The sequence below is a fragment of the Dermacentor andersoni genome, chromosome 7 (assembly GCF_023375885.2).
Source record: "Dermacentor andersoni chromosome 7, qqDerAnde1_hic_scaffold, whole genome shotgun sequence".
In the NCBI taxonomy this organism is placed as follows: Eukaryota; Metazoa; Arthropoda; class Arachnida; order Ixodida; family Ixodidae; genus Dermacentor; species Dermacentor andersoni.
The window spans coordinates 172,686,441-172,703,480 of record NC_092820.1 but is presented as its reverse complement, the minus strand read 5'-3'; the positions used below and the strand labels follow the sequence as shown (position 1 = coordinate 172,703,480).

The window sequence follows — 17,040 nt, the reverse complement described above, 5'->3', positions numbered from 1 at the left end:
AAAACACCACTCTCACCACGATAAGACACTTGGTAAACTAGAAAAAGCACAAGAATGAAAGACGAGTGGCGACGCCTCCTTGAAGTTCCCGCACCTGGTCGCTGTGACATCATAGATTTTGATGGCATCTTCTAGGGCCTACTTAATTATACAGCGGCTCAGATTGACTACATTGTATTAAAGAAACCAAATACGTATTAAACATGACAAGTTTAGAAAACCTTTAGTCAGCGATCGCGGCCCTAATGCGAAAACATACTGGCATTGGGGTTTCGGCGCGAAATTCAAATACTGATACTTCGACCTTCATTTTTTCGTATAATAATCAAACTATTATTTCTAAATGACTGCCTGCAGGGTTCTCAAACAATGCTTTATTAGACTCAACTGATTTATTGTTTCGCTTTTGTGTCCCTTTAATGCTTACAAAATAAAATTCCCAACCCAGCTTTACGGTTTGGTTTAAGGGACCCTGAAACAATTTTGATGATTTTGTACAGACGTACCAAGTCAGAGTAGGTCCTTCTGATCATTAATTGACGCAGTTAAGTGCTCCACATAAACCGTATAATTTATTATACGGTTTTAAAACTGTACATTGCTGCCGATTGCAGCACATCGCTCAGCTGAATTTTAAGCGGCCCCTACCCATTTGACATCATTTACCCCAATGATGTTAGTAGGGCGAGCTATCCGACTGGCTGCCCAGGGAGCGTCATCGATAATTTTTCCAACTTTATGGTAAACAAATGATGTTCGTAATAGTCGTAATGTTAGTTAATTTGTTTTTATAAAAAGAAAGTAACATAGAGAATGCACAAGAACAATTTTTCAGTACACTTAAGCACTTCCAGCACACAGCAAGTGTCGCCTGCTTATGTTAAAACATGCTCAGTCTTTGACGAGAGCTCGCCGTCATTGTCAGTCTGTCTTTTCGTGAGTGCTATGATTCAACTTTGTTGCGTTGTAGACTGCAAACGTAGTGACTGGCAATATGTCAAGCTGCGACATCGTGTCCCTCTGCAAGCCAGTACACGAGCGGACTGGCTGCAGCGCATCGAACTGCCGCTATCCGATCGGCATGAGGATTTGCGCGATTGTGGCCATCACTTTACACCGGAAGATTAACACAGTAGCGTTTCGCGAGTCCTGTATTAGGGTAAACGCAAGCGCAAGGGGACAGTGCCTGGCCAAGTCCCCTTGCATGTCGTTTCAGGGGATGAACAGAAGCTCGAATGTGAATGGTCTGCACGGTGTAGCCACCTGGTGGCATAGAGCTCAACCACACACAGTAGCACTAACAAAATGTATTCTTTGCTGCTGGTGTAAATTTTTCGCAGGAGTGTAATCGTTAACACATTGTTCTTGTACATGTTTAAAATGCTTTACACTTGGTTAGAGCAATATTAGCTCTTTCTATGGCTGGTTAAGCTCTGCGCCAACGGGTGGCTGGACCGTGGAGACCGATCAGGCAGCTCACATACGTCTACGCTAAAGTTCCTTCATCAGCTTGAGTTTATGCCTCCATTGTTCCGTCGAAACGTTCAGCTAGTGTGCGATTACCGGAATACCAGACACGCTCGGTGCTACAACAGAATGCTCGCAAGGCATGCTGCTTCGATAGCTCTCACTTGGGGTCGACGGCCCAGCGGAGAGGTTTCGCGTGGGCGGGCTCCAAAACAATTGGAAGTGGACGATGTGACATCGCATCGTGACGCAGAACCAGTGAAGGCGGAGCTTAGCCCCGATCTCTCGGCAAATGAGTTGAAGAGTAAAAGCATGGCTAGGGAGGAGGGTAACTTCTAATCGCTTGTAGCTCCATTAATACGTAACGCTTCACTTAAATTGTGGTGCGAATGTTCTACTTAAGCTGTACCCTAAGTGTCTACAAAATTTGTCCGAACCGTTTCAGGGGCCCTTTAAGGAACATTTGACAACCCTTGTACAGATAACCAACTACAGAAATTATAGAAACTAATTAGTTTTGTGGTCATAAACAAAAAGACAATACAAAGAAAGAGAACAACTTGAAGCAAACAGTTTCTGAACTTTTCTGTTTAATCAAAACTGGTACACAGCCTCTTCACCTGACCCATTAGGGAGCTTTAGAAATTGTGCACCCAAACATCCTTGAAAACCTCAAGTCCTATGTCCTGCTTGCATTTCTTTGTCTACCTGTTTGCGTTCTCTTGCACACCCCGTGGTTTATAATCCTTAACTTTGGGTGTGCAAAATCTAAAACTCCCTATTCCAGCACAGAGCTCACACAACCTCCACGCCAACACATACTTAATCAACAAGAGCCGTGCCTCACCTCTTCAATTCCCATATTGTCAGCAGCATCCTCTGGCTGTTTGAATGCACTCTTGCTAATTTGATTGTTGACACGGTTTTCAGCATTCTGATCAGCATGCTCATCAAACGGCTCTTTAGCATGTTCATCAGGCTGTTCTTGTTTCTTATCAGAGCGCACAGTATCTGAAACTGGCAGGTTGTCAAGCAAATCGTCCGGCGGATCATCTCTAGGCCCTGGTATGCGAGGAATCTGTCAACGGAAATCAACTTCTACCATATTAAACACATGCAGTTACAAGCACAAATTATTCAAGTTTCAAGAGAAATCAAAACTTACGGCCGATTGTTCACCTTCGTCATCATCCTAAAAATGTGCAGAAAATTCCAATCACAGAACATGCATGTCAGCTCATGGGGTCATTAGGTTTAACAACAGATACTACATAGTTATAGCGCATCGAGACCTTCCTACCACTTGGTAACCATCATTGGGATAAGGTACACAATTTTTTTTTAAAAACAAATTTCTACATAATATTAACATTTAGCAAACGTTACAACAGTTCATCTAGATCTGCTGCACAGCATTTATGCGCTTCACGCAAGTGCAAGGCTATCTTCCACAAGGCTGGTTCTGCTGAAAAGTAGGAACCAAAGAAAAAGAGAAGTCGTGGAAGCATACAACATCATGATGGACCCACAGGGCTCATGTGTCAGCGCGCCATCTATTTAAATCAGCAATAAAGGGATTAGCATAACCACTGACAATAGAGGGCGCAGGTAGATCAAGGAGAGCACCCCTGCACATGCATGTAGGCTATATGGATGCTTCATTTGCAGAAAAATAAACCAGTTGATAGTTTGCGCTCAGGTGTCGTGTGTTGTTTTCTTGAGCAAGTCCTGTCCCTTCGTTGCTCTGCGCAATAATGTTAAGTATGTCGAACCAAACAGCCTACTGCATAATTTTGCTGAAGTGAATAAATGATAAATTAACATGGGACAAGCAATTAGCTACCAATTCCAGGTCAGTGAAATGATAACAGACATTTACAAACATTAGCCATCGTTTATATTACCCATTATGTGGTGAGACAGCGTTAAGTTCCCTGAAACACCAAACAAAAAAAACAGGCCACCAGCAACAGGTGTGCTGGACAGGAATCACATATTCGGCAAAGTATCAGTGATACTGTACAATAAATTTTAATGCATGCAAAATGCCCTGGGATAACTGTCTCATTGGTATGGCTAGTGCGGCTTTGCCACTCCATACTATTTAGAGCACATCAGAATTTGTTTCCCCAGTTAGGTATCTAATCAACATTCCTGGAACTGCCCAAATTCATGACCTATGGCAATCTCCAAGAGACAATGCAGCTCCTCAAATCGAGCTATGCAAATTTATTCATTTATTATTTTTTTATTTTTTCACTTTCACAACATGCTGTAAAGTCCCTGCCATTACAACTTCAATGCTTTCCAACTTCATATGTGGGCACTAATAATAAAATCTAGGCTGCAATCCCTGCTTCAAATGGTAATGAACGATTGTGTGAGCAGGCTGATAGACTGCTACCTGGTTATCACTAGCATTTCTTCCACTAACAGACTAAGCCTGAAATAGCACAATCTCCTATCAACGTATTAATGTAACTGCAAACTACTTTCTCAACTCTTATAGTTATCTGCACTGAGAAAAGCAAAACAAGTGTTCTATAAAAGCACTTAGCCACTACAGTGAATGACTGATTTTTCGGACATGCCTTGTAATTCGGACGTTTTCATGGCACCGCCGTATATCCCATAGAGTGATGTATAAGAGTATCTAAAGTTTCGGATACTGAAACCCTTTCTAGTCCAATTTTTCAAACGTTGTCATGATTGCAGGTCTGAAACACTAACCAAAGGCAGAACCACTATTTTTATTATCTCGCAGCCTCAACCCAGCACTCTCGCACACCAGTCTGCTGGCAGCCGTAGCCAGCAGTAACCACTGTGGCCCTCGTGCACTCTGCAATGCTAGGCTTAGCTACTTCGATGTTCGCCACCAAGCGCCTGGCTGTTCGTTGTCATTTTTTTAATCCATTAGCATTCTTGGGGTGCTACTCTTGTGATACCTATAAGCAACACATATGACTTCATTGAAAAGGTTAAAGGGAGAAGGGTCAACCCAGACGATGTCTTTGTATCTTTTTACATGGTATCTCTGTTTACGAGTGTACCAATAGACATGTCCATGGATGTTTGCTTGTGTCGCTGCCCTCGACGAGGACCCGACGTTGCATAACAGATCCCCCACCGAGGTGCATGATCTAGGTAGGCCACTAAAGTTTTGCCTATCAAACACATATTTCACGTTCCAGAAGAAATGTTTTCGGCAAGTACATGGAGCGGCAATGGGGGGATCGATTTCGGAGGCAATCGAAGCTCCGGGTGTTGTCCTCACTTGCATGGACATCGAAAGTCTTCTTCAGATATGTCAATGACTGTTTCAGTGTTTTGCAGCGACAGAACCTCGACTTTTTCAGGGCTCACCTAAACAGTATACAAGCAGCAATTAAGTTTACCACAGAAGCAAAATCTGAAGGCCAACCGCCGTTCTTGGACATCCTTGTGCAACGCAAAGGGCCAAATCTGTTATTCAAGGTGTTTAGGAAGCAAACTCACACTGGTCACTACCTCAACTACACATTGGTGCACCCTGCTTTGTGAAAGAGGTCTTTTGTTGGCGCTCTTCATCTGGTGAGAAACGTGTGCACAACAGCAGAAGACTGTAAGGCAGACAATGCACTTGCGCGGTGAGAATTGACGGCTTGTGGATACCCCGAGTACTTCATTGACGCAGTAGGGAGCCAGCTGGCATGCGCAGTACCCACCAACCCTGGACCTTCAAAAAACAGGCTTCGATACCATACGTCCCAGGCATAAGTGAGACGCTTACACACGTCCTGCGGTCATATAACGTGCAGGTTGCGCACATTCCCTCCAAGAAACTGACAAGCTCATGCATGTGAAACACCCTTTGAAATAGGTCAAGTTCCCAGGCGTGGTGTCTGTCATTCCACATGCAGACTGTTGCTATGTCAGCGTTAAAGAAACCGGCAACTTCAAAACAAGACTTAAACAGCACATTAATGACATCCAGAAATGGCACGTTGCGTCGAATGCCCTGGCCGAAGACTGCTTAACTATGTCACATATGATTAACTAAGAAAAATCTCGCGTCATTGCCAAGCAACGAAATCATTCTACGTGTCTTTATGCTGAGTCATTAATCATCCGAAACTATGGCGCACACTCTTAATTACGAGGGCAATCTACCGTCCATGTATGTCAAGTGCCTTAATCATGTCTTGAGCCGCTCATAATAAGGGCACAAGCGCTGCCGCTTGTTTCATTGTGAACAAGACTCCCAGGGGGCAGCCCAAATGCAAGTATATTTTTAAAGCATTTTGGTTGGTGTCCAGATCTTTTTCTTTGAAGCATTCTTAGGGTACTTCAAGCACTTTCCGGGGGCTGTGTATCTATGTATGTTTGTATTTAACTGTCTTCCTGCCTATCTAGGTCACTGCTTAGTACACGGTTGAATAGGTAGTGCATCAGGCTGCTGTGCTGAGGTAACAGGGTTCAAAACCAGCCACTGGGCTAACTTAGTTCACTGAGTATGTGGCAATGTGTACAAGTTTGCCGCCCTTCAACAAACCTCTTTCTCGCTGGCATGGGTCACTGTTCATGAGGAAGTGGTTGACACTGTTGTTAAAAGGAACTCTGACACCCACTTGGAGCACTGGGTATATGACACTCCGTCTGTGCTGGTCTCCAATGAACCTCTTTAATCCCAACCTGGGTCCCTGGATATGTGTGCCAGTATGTGTGCGCCGTGCTTCAATGAATGCCTTTGACGCCAACTTTGGAAACTAGGTATATGCCACTGGGAATGTGCCGCTCTACAATGAGTAAAAGCATTCTTTAAATTTATCCGATGCTTAACGGGAACAAACCCACGTCACAAGGGTTCTTCAACAGCAAACCGATACATTAGCAGGCTGTATCACAAATGCACTGGATATGTGTTGCTTTCCAATGAACGCCTTTCATGAAAGAGCGTAGGTATTCTATAAGTGAGGTTTTTTAGCGCATGAAAAGGGACGACAGTGGCAAGACGCGGACACAGCGCCTTTCATGCTTTAGTGAGCTGCACCATGAGTGCACTAGGTGTGTGCCGCTTTTAATTGAACTTCTCACCAACTTGGGTCACCGAGTATGTGCTACTGGGTGTGCAACAACGGAGGGAACAATTCTGAACATTCGCAGGCACCGACGTGCCACGCTTCTAGTCTCAGAGGCCACGCACGGACTTCTTGGTAGTGCCACTAGATGGTGCCGAGTGTTCTTAGGGAAGCGTGAAAGAGGCGTCATATATAACATACCTAATACATAACTTGTTTTAACAGTGGAAATACATTGTGTCACTACATTGATTCTTTGTTATAGCATTACCGTTGACAGTCATCAAGAGATAGGTTCTGTTGCGATTTTTGATTGAATGGTTTCACTGCTGTCAGCAATGGCACCAACTCCACCTTCACCCTTCTTGCCAGTGCTTTCGAAGCATGGAAGGCATGGCAAGGGTCTAAAAAACTGTAATGCCGGTTTCCAAAAGTCAGCTTCGCCGCAATAAAGAAGTGTTACGCGGTGAAGCATACGCAATGTATTGCGGTGAAGCATACCTAGAGTGGAACGGGGTCATTGTCACAAGACATAGTATGTGTTCCTTAATAAATCACGTGCACACCCACCGTCTCCTGTCACAATACAAGCACCAAGATGTCTAAGAAGTGCACTGGAAGGCTTTTAGAGCTATTTTGGACTTGGCTGTTGCAATCTGACCACTTGAGGACAGTAAAAGGCATGCCATCCGTTTTTTCCGAGTGCCCGATTTTTCTGATGCTTTCAAACTTCTTAGGGAGTCCAAAAATCGGACGACTGTACTACCACTTCTCAAACAACCTGTACTGCTGATCACTAAGGTATAGATACAATATAACAAGTTGTGCAATATCAGGCAAGGGACGGGAAAATCATACAAAACAGGTGAACAGTGTGGTATAAAAGTCTGCCAAATGTGTCATGCAAGCAGATACAGCAACAACGCTACAGCAATTATGAAGGTATCTTACACATATTGTGATGTGCAAATTGTCCCGCAACTGAGAGTCATTGCAATCCCCTTTCATTAACATGCAGTGCAGGTATCATTCCTGTCATTAGTATGATAAAAAACGAAATGGCAAGAAAAACAATTCATATGAGAATGACAATTGAATTGCGGCAAGACAGAAGTACACCTTGGGGCAGAAAGGATTTTTTTGAAAGCAGGAGCACAAGCAATGGAGCAATGAACCTTCCTGTCAGCTTCAGGGCAAAAAATTGCTCACATTCTTAACTAGTGCCAGAGTGATGACAACTTCCAATTATGCTCTTGAAATTAAAAAGAGGCTTCATGCTTGCCAGATACCTAGTTAATTAGCAAAGTGCGAATATAAACATTCACTACCCAGCTAACAAAAAATTAGCAAATGTACATCTAGGTGAATGCATGAATAGCAGATAACCTTAATTACTTCCAAGTTCCACCAGTTCTAATTAAGAACACTAAATGAATATTAAGACTAATAATGCATTCTTCTTTGAATACCCTGTGTGCACTTCTTTTGCATGAGAACATTGATTAATAGCAGAAAATTGTGACCAAGCTTCCCTTTACTTGAATCTGAAGCCTTAACTGTGGCATCAATGATGACAATCTGACACCACACGGTTCCTTAGCGCATCTGTTACTCTTGCGTGTCTATGGAAGCTTTTTTATTGACAAACAATTAACCACAGGCAGACACTGAGAATATTTATGAGATCACAGAGAGCTCTTGTGGTAATTATTAGTAGGCGTTGCCGGCTTCCATTTTTTTTAAAGCTTCCTTTCTGTTTTACCAAGCCTCTGCTCACAATTAGACTGAACTAAGAGATCTGGTAGTGGAATTTACTATTATAGCTTACGCTATTGTTTCGCTTCAAACTCCCATTAATCGAACAATTCAAAACTCTAGTGGATATGTAAACAGCATGAAAAAGGATTAAAGGGCTATTAAACAATTCCGAGTTTTGATTCAACAAGGACTGATATACCAATGCTACAGAGAGAGCAGCCTTGTTGTAAGGCCACTTTTGTGAACACTGTAAATGTCCATAACGAAAGTATAAGGGTAAGAGTTAGAGAAAAACCGAGACAAATTTGTCAGACAGGAATTGTAAACTGAGCACACGGCCTTCACAGAATGAAGCCGAAAAAAATGGTAAGTTTCAACATACTAACGTATTCATAGTATTTTTCTGAACCCTAAGATGGAAAGAAAAAAAATCCGGCTTAGGCAGTGAGAAGAAAAATAAGAAAGTTGTCCACTTAAGCTCATTGACACATTGTTGCAACCAATGGAAAAGAAGCATGCAAAACAAAGTGCCCGACAAAATATAAGCAATACTAACATCAACGTATTCTTCATCATCCTGAAAAAGAGGGAGAACAGAATTTGATTCCTGTCAACATGACACATACAGATTCCAATCACAGCAAAATTTAGCTTTCCACACAGGAGTACAATGTCAGGCTGGCTGAAGGTTTACTTTTGACAAGGTGAACAGTGCAGATGAGAGACCCGAATTACATGTGCAAATAGAACATAAATCATGTGCATTGTTTGTGTCTTGTGTACTGCAGTTGGCACTGTTAGACTTGTTGAAAGCTTTCACCAGTTCGAGTACAAAAGCAGCACAACTAATGCAACCATAAGCTGAGGCAAGTCAAACTGATACTTTCATTTAGTGGGTTACTACCAGGATCTCATGAGGCAGGACATGTGGTATTCTACATGCTAGTACATCAATGTTACTATAAAATCTCAATAATACTGACGCAATACTTGCATTTGTAACACTGCGCATCATCTTTGTAAACCTATAATTCAGGGTTCATAGCAGTTCATGTGGAAAAGATTCAAAGATAAAAAAAAAGAACTAAGGACCCGGACAAAAGATTTGAGAACTGTAAGCTATATTTGTGAGCTTAGAAACAAAACACAGTCATCAAGAACATGGAAAATTTCTTTAGCTGCACAAAGAAGGCTTAGCAACCAAGTGACTAACAACCTGGCCCACAAAGCTGTTAAACAGACTGAATTGGATAGAATTTTCAAATTTACCAAGAGTACGTACATATGCCCCAACAAAATACTACAGTAAGCAAAACTAAAACAATTTTAGAGCACTACCTGAAATTCAAGAAATGTCAAGGCCTTGAAGTTTGTATTCTTGTATTCAGAGGCTTTCAAGGGTTTCAAGGGCTGCTACGAATACTGTACACACACACATTCTAGACGTACCTTGAATTGTGGAAAAGTGTTGCCATGGGCGACACATTCGGCAGCAAAACACATTCATTATGGAAAAGAAATTAGGAGACAAATATTGGACTCTGCAATCAACCTTTTGACAGCTTTTGTCGTTTTCTTGACATATTACACTGTGTACCCCAAACACAATAATATCAATCTCAACCAGAATAACTGCTACCTCAAGTTCTCTTCACAACCAGAATTATCTGTTGACTACTGTACTCTCATAATACAGAAGGCTAAACTTATTTTAGTGCTACGTAAAGCCATGCAACATAGAGAACACAAAAGTGTTGAAAAAGGCATTTTAAACCTCCGCATCACAAAGCTGTTGAAATCAACCACATCCTTGTAAAGATGCTCCTGTCTTGCATCCTTTATTCCACTAACTTGCTTTTTATGTACTTGCTTTTAATTTTGTTAGGCAAAGTTGCTTGTGGCCAGACTCGACCTAAAAGCCACATATCGGCATTGCAGTCACCATAATAGGCCCCTTATACCAAATAGACATGCTGTATGCCTCTACAGACCTCTAAGGTGCTGAAGATGCATATTCCTTGCACTTTTTAGACTGTGATGGCCACAGAGCTTCCTACAAAAATTATTAGAGGGAACTCTGTCCCTACAATTGTCACTACGATGGATGGTACATGGTCTTGTTTATTCTTCAAGCATGTGGCTTCAAATATTACTGCAATGCAATTTATTATGCTTTATCTTTCTGAATTTCCAAGCACTCACAGATTTCAAACCACAGTGAGACAATTAGTCTCTGTGCACATGCATAAACATTGTGAATTGTGGCATTTATGATGAAATATGCTGCTTAAGATGGTCAATCTGAAAAATCACAAAGCCACATTTGAAGTCTCAAGGATGAACTTTACCTGTGGTGCTACTGCCTGTCATTCCCCTGCTGGCTGAAACGTTATACTGGCAGCTTCCATAGACACTGTAGTGGCAGAGCTTCCTCTAGTAACTTGTAGGGAACTCTAGGGCAACTTCCACATGCTTGAAGCCTTGTGAAAGAGGTCGCCACTGCCTAGTCTCAAACATGGTGGCATCTACAGAGACCTTATGAGAAATGTCCCTGGCGTTGTCGGCGTTTTGCGCCAACAACGCCATCTGTCGCCAAGGCTGCGAAGTGTAAGTGGGCTCGGGCAAGCACTGTTCCCGTCAGCGCCAATGGGTGTGCTGTTATGTCTGCATTCTTGATCGTAATTTAACGCTCCTGTCAGCCTTCAGCAATGTCTTGAAGCAACTGTTGCGAGTTGGGTGCTTTAACACTTGCAAAAACTCGTCAGGCACGCACCTAGCTTATGGTGCTGCTTGGCGAGGAAGAGCGATGGCGACGGTGGATCGTGGCTGTTCGACGGAGAAGCAATCGCGCTTTGTTTACTGCAGTTTTAGAGCGATCACTGTTCTTATTTTTCTGTTTGATGCCGCTGCGCCTTTAGAGAGCGCTTCCACGTTTGAACTTACATGGGATTGTCAGATTATTAAAAACCCTGTTTATGATTAACCTGTGATAGTTTATTTTTTGCCCCTTGGCACTTTCCATAGTGATATAGGGTGCTTTCTGCCACGTGTTTCATTTTGTTCATCAGTATGTCAAGGCACGCTGCGCGCAGATGCGACATTTTGCTGCGATGCGTTTCATGGTAATAAACCTCAATTGCTAGTTAACGCTCATCCTGTCCACTCCTTCATCACGTCCCGTCTGAAGTCGCGGTTCTTTTTCCTTTTTAAACTCTTAATGTCACTTCGTGGCAATTTTCGCAGCCTAAACTTCAGAGCCCTGATCTCTGCAACTAATGCATATTCACTTTACCCCAGCTATGTCATGCGTTGTGGTTTGCATGCATGAAATGGGTCAATATATGATCATGTTGCTTCAGTGTAGTTTTCTCTGCTTTGAAAATGATTTCAATGTAGCACTTGGTTTACAATAATTATTTACTGCCATGCTTTGTACTGTATTTGCTTTCAAACTGTTGTTGTGTCAACATGCTCTTTTAACTAACTAAAAAGCGCTGCATTGGCTATTCAGACTCAGGGCACTACAACAGGCGATACAACATGCAGTCTAATTCTGCATTTGGATGCGAGGGTGATACTAGTAAAAATGGTGGTGACACTAAAAAATAAGATAAGATATAAAAGCAACACGCTTTTGACTGACCAGGAAGGCAAATTTTCAGCTATGGCATCTTCTGATATTTCACTAGCGTGCTCCCGTGAAATCATTGAAGCGCTCTGCTTGTTTAACACTGAAACGTGTGAAATCTGTGCTGTGCAGACAGTGCTAAGATGCAAACACAAAAACAATTAACCCTTACTTATGGTCGGAGTTCTATATGTGCTGTTTTTCTCAAGCTCATCATGCTGGTTTGCAAGCTTTACCGTCGCTGGCTTCTCATGTGAGTGCACCTGTACGAACCATTCGCAGGCGCGACGGTGCTCCCTCAACCTACTATAAAAAAACACGGCGTGTAAACAAAGCAAGTGTGTGCATAAAGAATGTTGGTTCACGGGCCAACAAATGAAGCCATTGGCGGCCGGGGCGTTATAATGAAAGCGGCATACTCGCGATGAACTCCACTTCATAGGCAAACTTGTTGACGCTCACGTGCCGCAAACACTTGCCGCGTAAGGAGAGAATGTCGTCCCAGACAGCCATGAAGTCGGACACATGTCCACTATTGTAAAGTGTGATTTCGTTGCGCACACTGACACCGCAGAAGTAACTATTTGGGACACGCACAAGCAGCAAATCGCACGCACACACTTAAATCATGCCTGCAGTGGAAGCAGGCATCTCCGGCACGAGGCCCCCTTGTGGTTGGAATGGCCGCCGCTATGTGGCTTTCAGTGGCACCCCTATATGCGCTGCGCATGGCGCATAGGCTTCTACCACTCAGAAACCTATGCACCAGCCAGAGCAGAATAATCACGCAGCTTTATGTCCACTATGGCTGCATGTACTTGAATCGAAATAACGTTTCACACACTGACAAAAATAGCACAAAGACGCTTGAATCGATGCTTTCCATATTCCATCAACCCCAACAGCATTTGACTACAAGCAACAAGGCATCAACAGCTGTAGTTAGCACAGAGTGGAAAACACAAGTACAATGCTACACTAGAAAAAAACACGTATAGAATGATTAATTGCTGACAATTCAGTCTTTCAGAAAATACACACACAAAAGTAATGTTACTGTTTACATTTAGGTGTAAACTTCTGCAGCCAGAGCACGTTAACCATTCAATTGTGTGCAGGTGTTTCATCATAAGCAGTGCACTGACCTGCACTTTGAGAGTTTATGAATGCCACAGTATCTGCACTTTTGTTTAAACCTCACAATGAAAACACCTCAGAAGTGAATCACTTCCAGACAATACAGCTTTCCACCAGTTAAAAAAAAGAAAGAAGAAGAGTTAGGCACAGCACTGCATAACCAAATTCAATATTTCAAAAAAAAAAAAAATATATATTGATGTTTGACATTAGGTGTCAACTTCTGGAGCCACAAGAACATGTCAAGTCATTTGCTTACGCTCCGACATCTCATAAACAAGGCAATGGCCCACATTTTGCAAGCTTGTCTTTAATTCATACTTTTCAAACCTGAGAATGTCAATACTGTATATTTCACATCCAAGCAATCACAACCTCAAAAATCAGCACACTTCATTTTACACCCCCAAACCGCTTACCATGTAGCCAAGGTGATTTTTAATCTGCTGTGGCAAGCTCAAAATTCTGTGCAGCACACTGTGAAGCAAGGCAAGGGCTGAACTTACAGGTTCAGATTCCTAAATTTTTTTTTTCCATGGGAGAAATTGAGAGAAAAAGGAAAGAATGAGGGTAGCAGGAAGCATTCAATTAGAACTGTGGCATGCATGGATGGGGGAGTGCACAGTGTTCATGCATGGCAAGCACTGCAAAAGCACATATGAAGCTCTTCAAAAGGTGCAAAAGCAAGAGCTCAGCCTAGGCACTCCCATGCACCCTGATAAACTTTACTGGCAGTACCGAATGTTGTATTGCTCAGGAAGAGACAGGTGTATAGAGCTAACCTCACTAAACCAGACTTTTTCATTCAACTTCCACACAGAAGAGTAGCATATGGCAGCTTGTTAAGCTCAATACTGCCTGTGGGTGCAGTACAGACAAATTTGTAGTATGTGTCGTCTGCAGCGACACCATATCAGCAATGTTGTTTGCCATGATACTGTGTGTGTTTTGATTAACAACACATTTCAGTACAAATTGAACATGCAGTAAGTGCCATCTGCCGTGATGCTTGTCCAAAAAATATTTTTTAATCGGAAAGAAGAGTGGTGCTGCCCATGTAAACAGGGGTGAAGCAACCACTGTAGGCCCTAAGCAACGCTCAGCAGTATTGGCCTTGCAGTCAGAGGTGGCACTACTATTCCTTGCACAGAGAAAATCTTTTTATTTGAGCATTAAATTACGGGTGTTTAACGTCCCAAAGTAACAAACACATGGGCTGTGAGACACTGTAGTGAAGGCTCAAGGCTAAAAAAGTCCTGCAACATTTTTTTCCTCAAGCCTGAGACCTGGAATGAGTGTGATGCCTTTCAATGAGTATACTTCCGAAAAAATTTTCAAGACGGACCTAATAATAATGGAGATATAAAAAGTGCAATGTTTACTTAACTGCCGCAGCTGGGAATCAAGCCCGTCACCTTATGCTCAGTAGCTTATGAAGACGCTCAACTGCCTTGCATCCCTTGACATCTTTTCTGAAAGACTCTTGCATCTCCCCACGTTCGGCTTCCCACACAACACACGTGTGAAGGTGGCATCCTGTGTCCTGGTTACGAGCTATAAAGCGATGGCGTGAGCATTCCTATGCTAATGCCGCCTGACAGCCTGAGCAACTCAGGTGTGGGAAGAACTTGCTTCCCTTCTTTGGCTGCAGGATGGCAACGTGCGCAGACTGGCCATACTTGTTGCTTTTTGCAGATCTTACCTGCCAAAGGCTTCCCATTTGACTTGGAAATGTGACACCAACATGGATGAACACGACTGCTCAAATGCACATCCATTTACGAGACTGCACCCACCAATCACTTATTTCTTAGCGTCTGCATGGACTAGGAATACAAAAGAGGAGAAGCCTTGACATTTTCTGAAGTTTGATGTAAAGGCACTACCATCTTGGTGGGCCATCCTATTGATCCATTTTCCACCCTTTCTGTCCCCCCTTTTCTCAAGGATCCACTGTTTGCCTAGTCACCGCCGCACTGGCGTGCCGTGCAATCAAACTTGTGTTGCAGCAATTGCAGAACACAGCAGGAAAAGAAAAGTTCTGGGAACATGCAGTGCAAGTGCAGTCATGCCAACATTCATGAACAACAGTCATGAAGCGGATTCCCTTGCTTGACCAGGGAACCGAGGCTAGATTGCTATGAAATTACCATTAAGACCACCAGTACCAGCGCTCCATTGCAAAAGGAGTACACAACTGTGGCCACACTTTCTCCAATGCGGCTGGGCTAGTTGAGACCTCTCCTAAGCTCTCCTTCCTCCAAGGTGTCCAGCACAAGCGAACAGTCACTCAATAACCTTGCGTAGTGAATCGAACCTGCTTGATCCCTCAAAGTGTCTCCATTGAGGAACTATTCCTTCTATGTATGTAAGAACACAACGTTCAGGGCGAATAACACTTAATAGGCTAGCGGCTAGTATTAAGCCGTGGGTCAGCAGCACACATGACAGCATAATAGCACCTCCCCAACCCTCTGCTCCTTCGTTGGCAGTCTGGCTTGCCTAATGCCTGCTACATATATTTCACCTATCCAGCATTGTTGTATAGCAGGAGAAGTAAATGGCCTTTTTCTGCTTGCACTATGGTGTTGCTTCCCGTTTCCTTTGTTACCAAGAGCACTTCTTGCCAGCCAAGTCCCACAGTCATCAAGACACCATGGTGGGTCATTATTCAGGCATCACTAAGGACAACAAGAAGGTATGTATTCATGCTGCATGAAATAGGCAAGTGCAGTTCCCACATGTAGTATTAAATGCATTGACATACAAATGCAGTGCCATGATCCCCTCAGCTCTGTACGAAACTTGAGAACAATAAAGCCAGTGGGTCGCCGAGGCTGTTTATAAGTTTTCACCTGAACAATGCAACATACAGTGTAGCAAGCTTCTATTAAGCCAACATAAGAAATATCTAAGATTGGTACAACTTGTTTCAAGCAGGTCTACATTTGAAAGGTATTTACAGAGCCTCTTCAAAAAAATTCTTACCTCATTTTGGCTGTCTCCAGCAGCTTCTCCAGCGTCATTGCTAAAGGGGAGAAAAAGTGTGAGACTGTTGCAAGACATGCACATTTTAGTAATGCACACTAATATCAACATTAAGTTTTGTACTACAAGAAATCTGCACAGTCAGATATTCTGTTCCACAAGGCTCATGATGCCTAGAGCGTCGGCCTCTCATCAGATTTGGGCATTGCAAGTAAACAAGTGTGACACATAGATCGTGTGCTGAAAATCGTTTCTGTAAGGTATTACACCAAGGTATGCTGCAACAGGCAGGTGAAAATTCAAATGGCAGCCTCTGTGCCTTTTGCTTCCAAGAGCGCCTTGATTCCCAGAAAAGTGCCAATGTTACACCGAACGCCAGCAACCTCATCAATTATGACACACCACTTCTGTAAATCGTTCAAAACACGCAAAACAGGCACCGGAAGTGTGCCACACAGCAAAAATAGAGAAGAAGGGGAACTTGTGATGTAAACGTTACTTGGTACCTCACTCCAGTATGGGAGAAAACAGGGAAAGAATGTCATTTGTGGGTACTAGCCACGGCAAAAGAAGAGAGTGCCAATGTTAAAAAAAAGAAGAAGAGAGATAGAAAAAAAGAAAAATAATTCAGGGGCTTTACATGCCGAAATTACAATACGATTGATTAAGACGCATGTTGCATGGGGGACTCCATATTAATTTTTACCACCTGGGGTTCTTTAACCCTTTAAGGGTCAATGACGTAAACATACGGCGCCGCAAACAAGTCCAAAAATGATCGATGCCATATATTTAGGCACCATCTCCACGTTTAAAAAGCGCGCCAATGTGGGAATACAGTGAATTTTTTTGCACACACCTCCGTCTTTCGGTTTTCGTTGCATGGTTTGTTTTAGAGCTAGTTTGCTCCCACGCGTCTATATACTACCGCTCGCGCATTGGCGCACACGCGGGCGGGCGGCGGTTTGGGTTTTGTTCCGCGGGCAGTTGCGGCTTCTTGTACTT

The 17,040-nt window shown here is 43.0% G+C and overlaps 1 protein-coding gene across 4 annotated transcripts in view; it reads right to left on the bottom strand.

The window, feature by feature from the left end:
- GCS2alpha (glucosidase 2 subunit alpha) overlaps nt 1–17,040 on the bottom strand; it is a 113,773-nt gene that overhangs the window by 76,874 nt on the left and 19,859 nt on the right. For 2 of the 4 annotated variants that reach the window (XM_055071687.2, XM_055071688.1), the window contains exons 5-8: nt 16,036–16,075; nt 8,839–8,859; nt 2,633–2,659; nt 2,315–2,545 (exon numbers count right to left, since the gene is read on the bottom strand). In XM_055071687.2, coding sequence (XP_054927662.1) covers nt 2,315–2,545; nt 2,633–2,659; nt 8,839–8,859; nt 16,036–16,075 — 319 coding nt within the window. The remainder of the gene's footprint in view (nt 1–2,314; nt 2,546–2,632; nt 2,660–8,838; nt 8,860–16,035; nt 16,076–17,040) is intronic. The other 2 variants (XM_055071690.2, XM_055071691.2) reach the window with 2 other exon arrangements.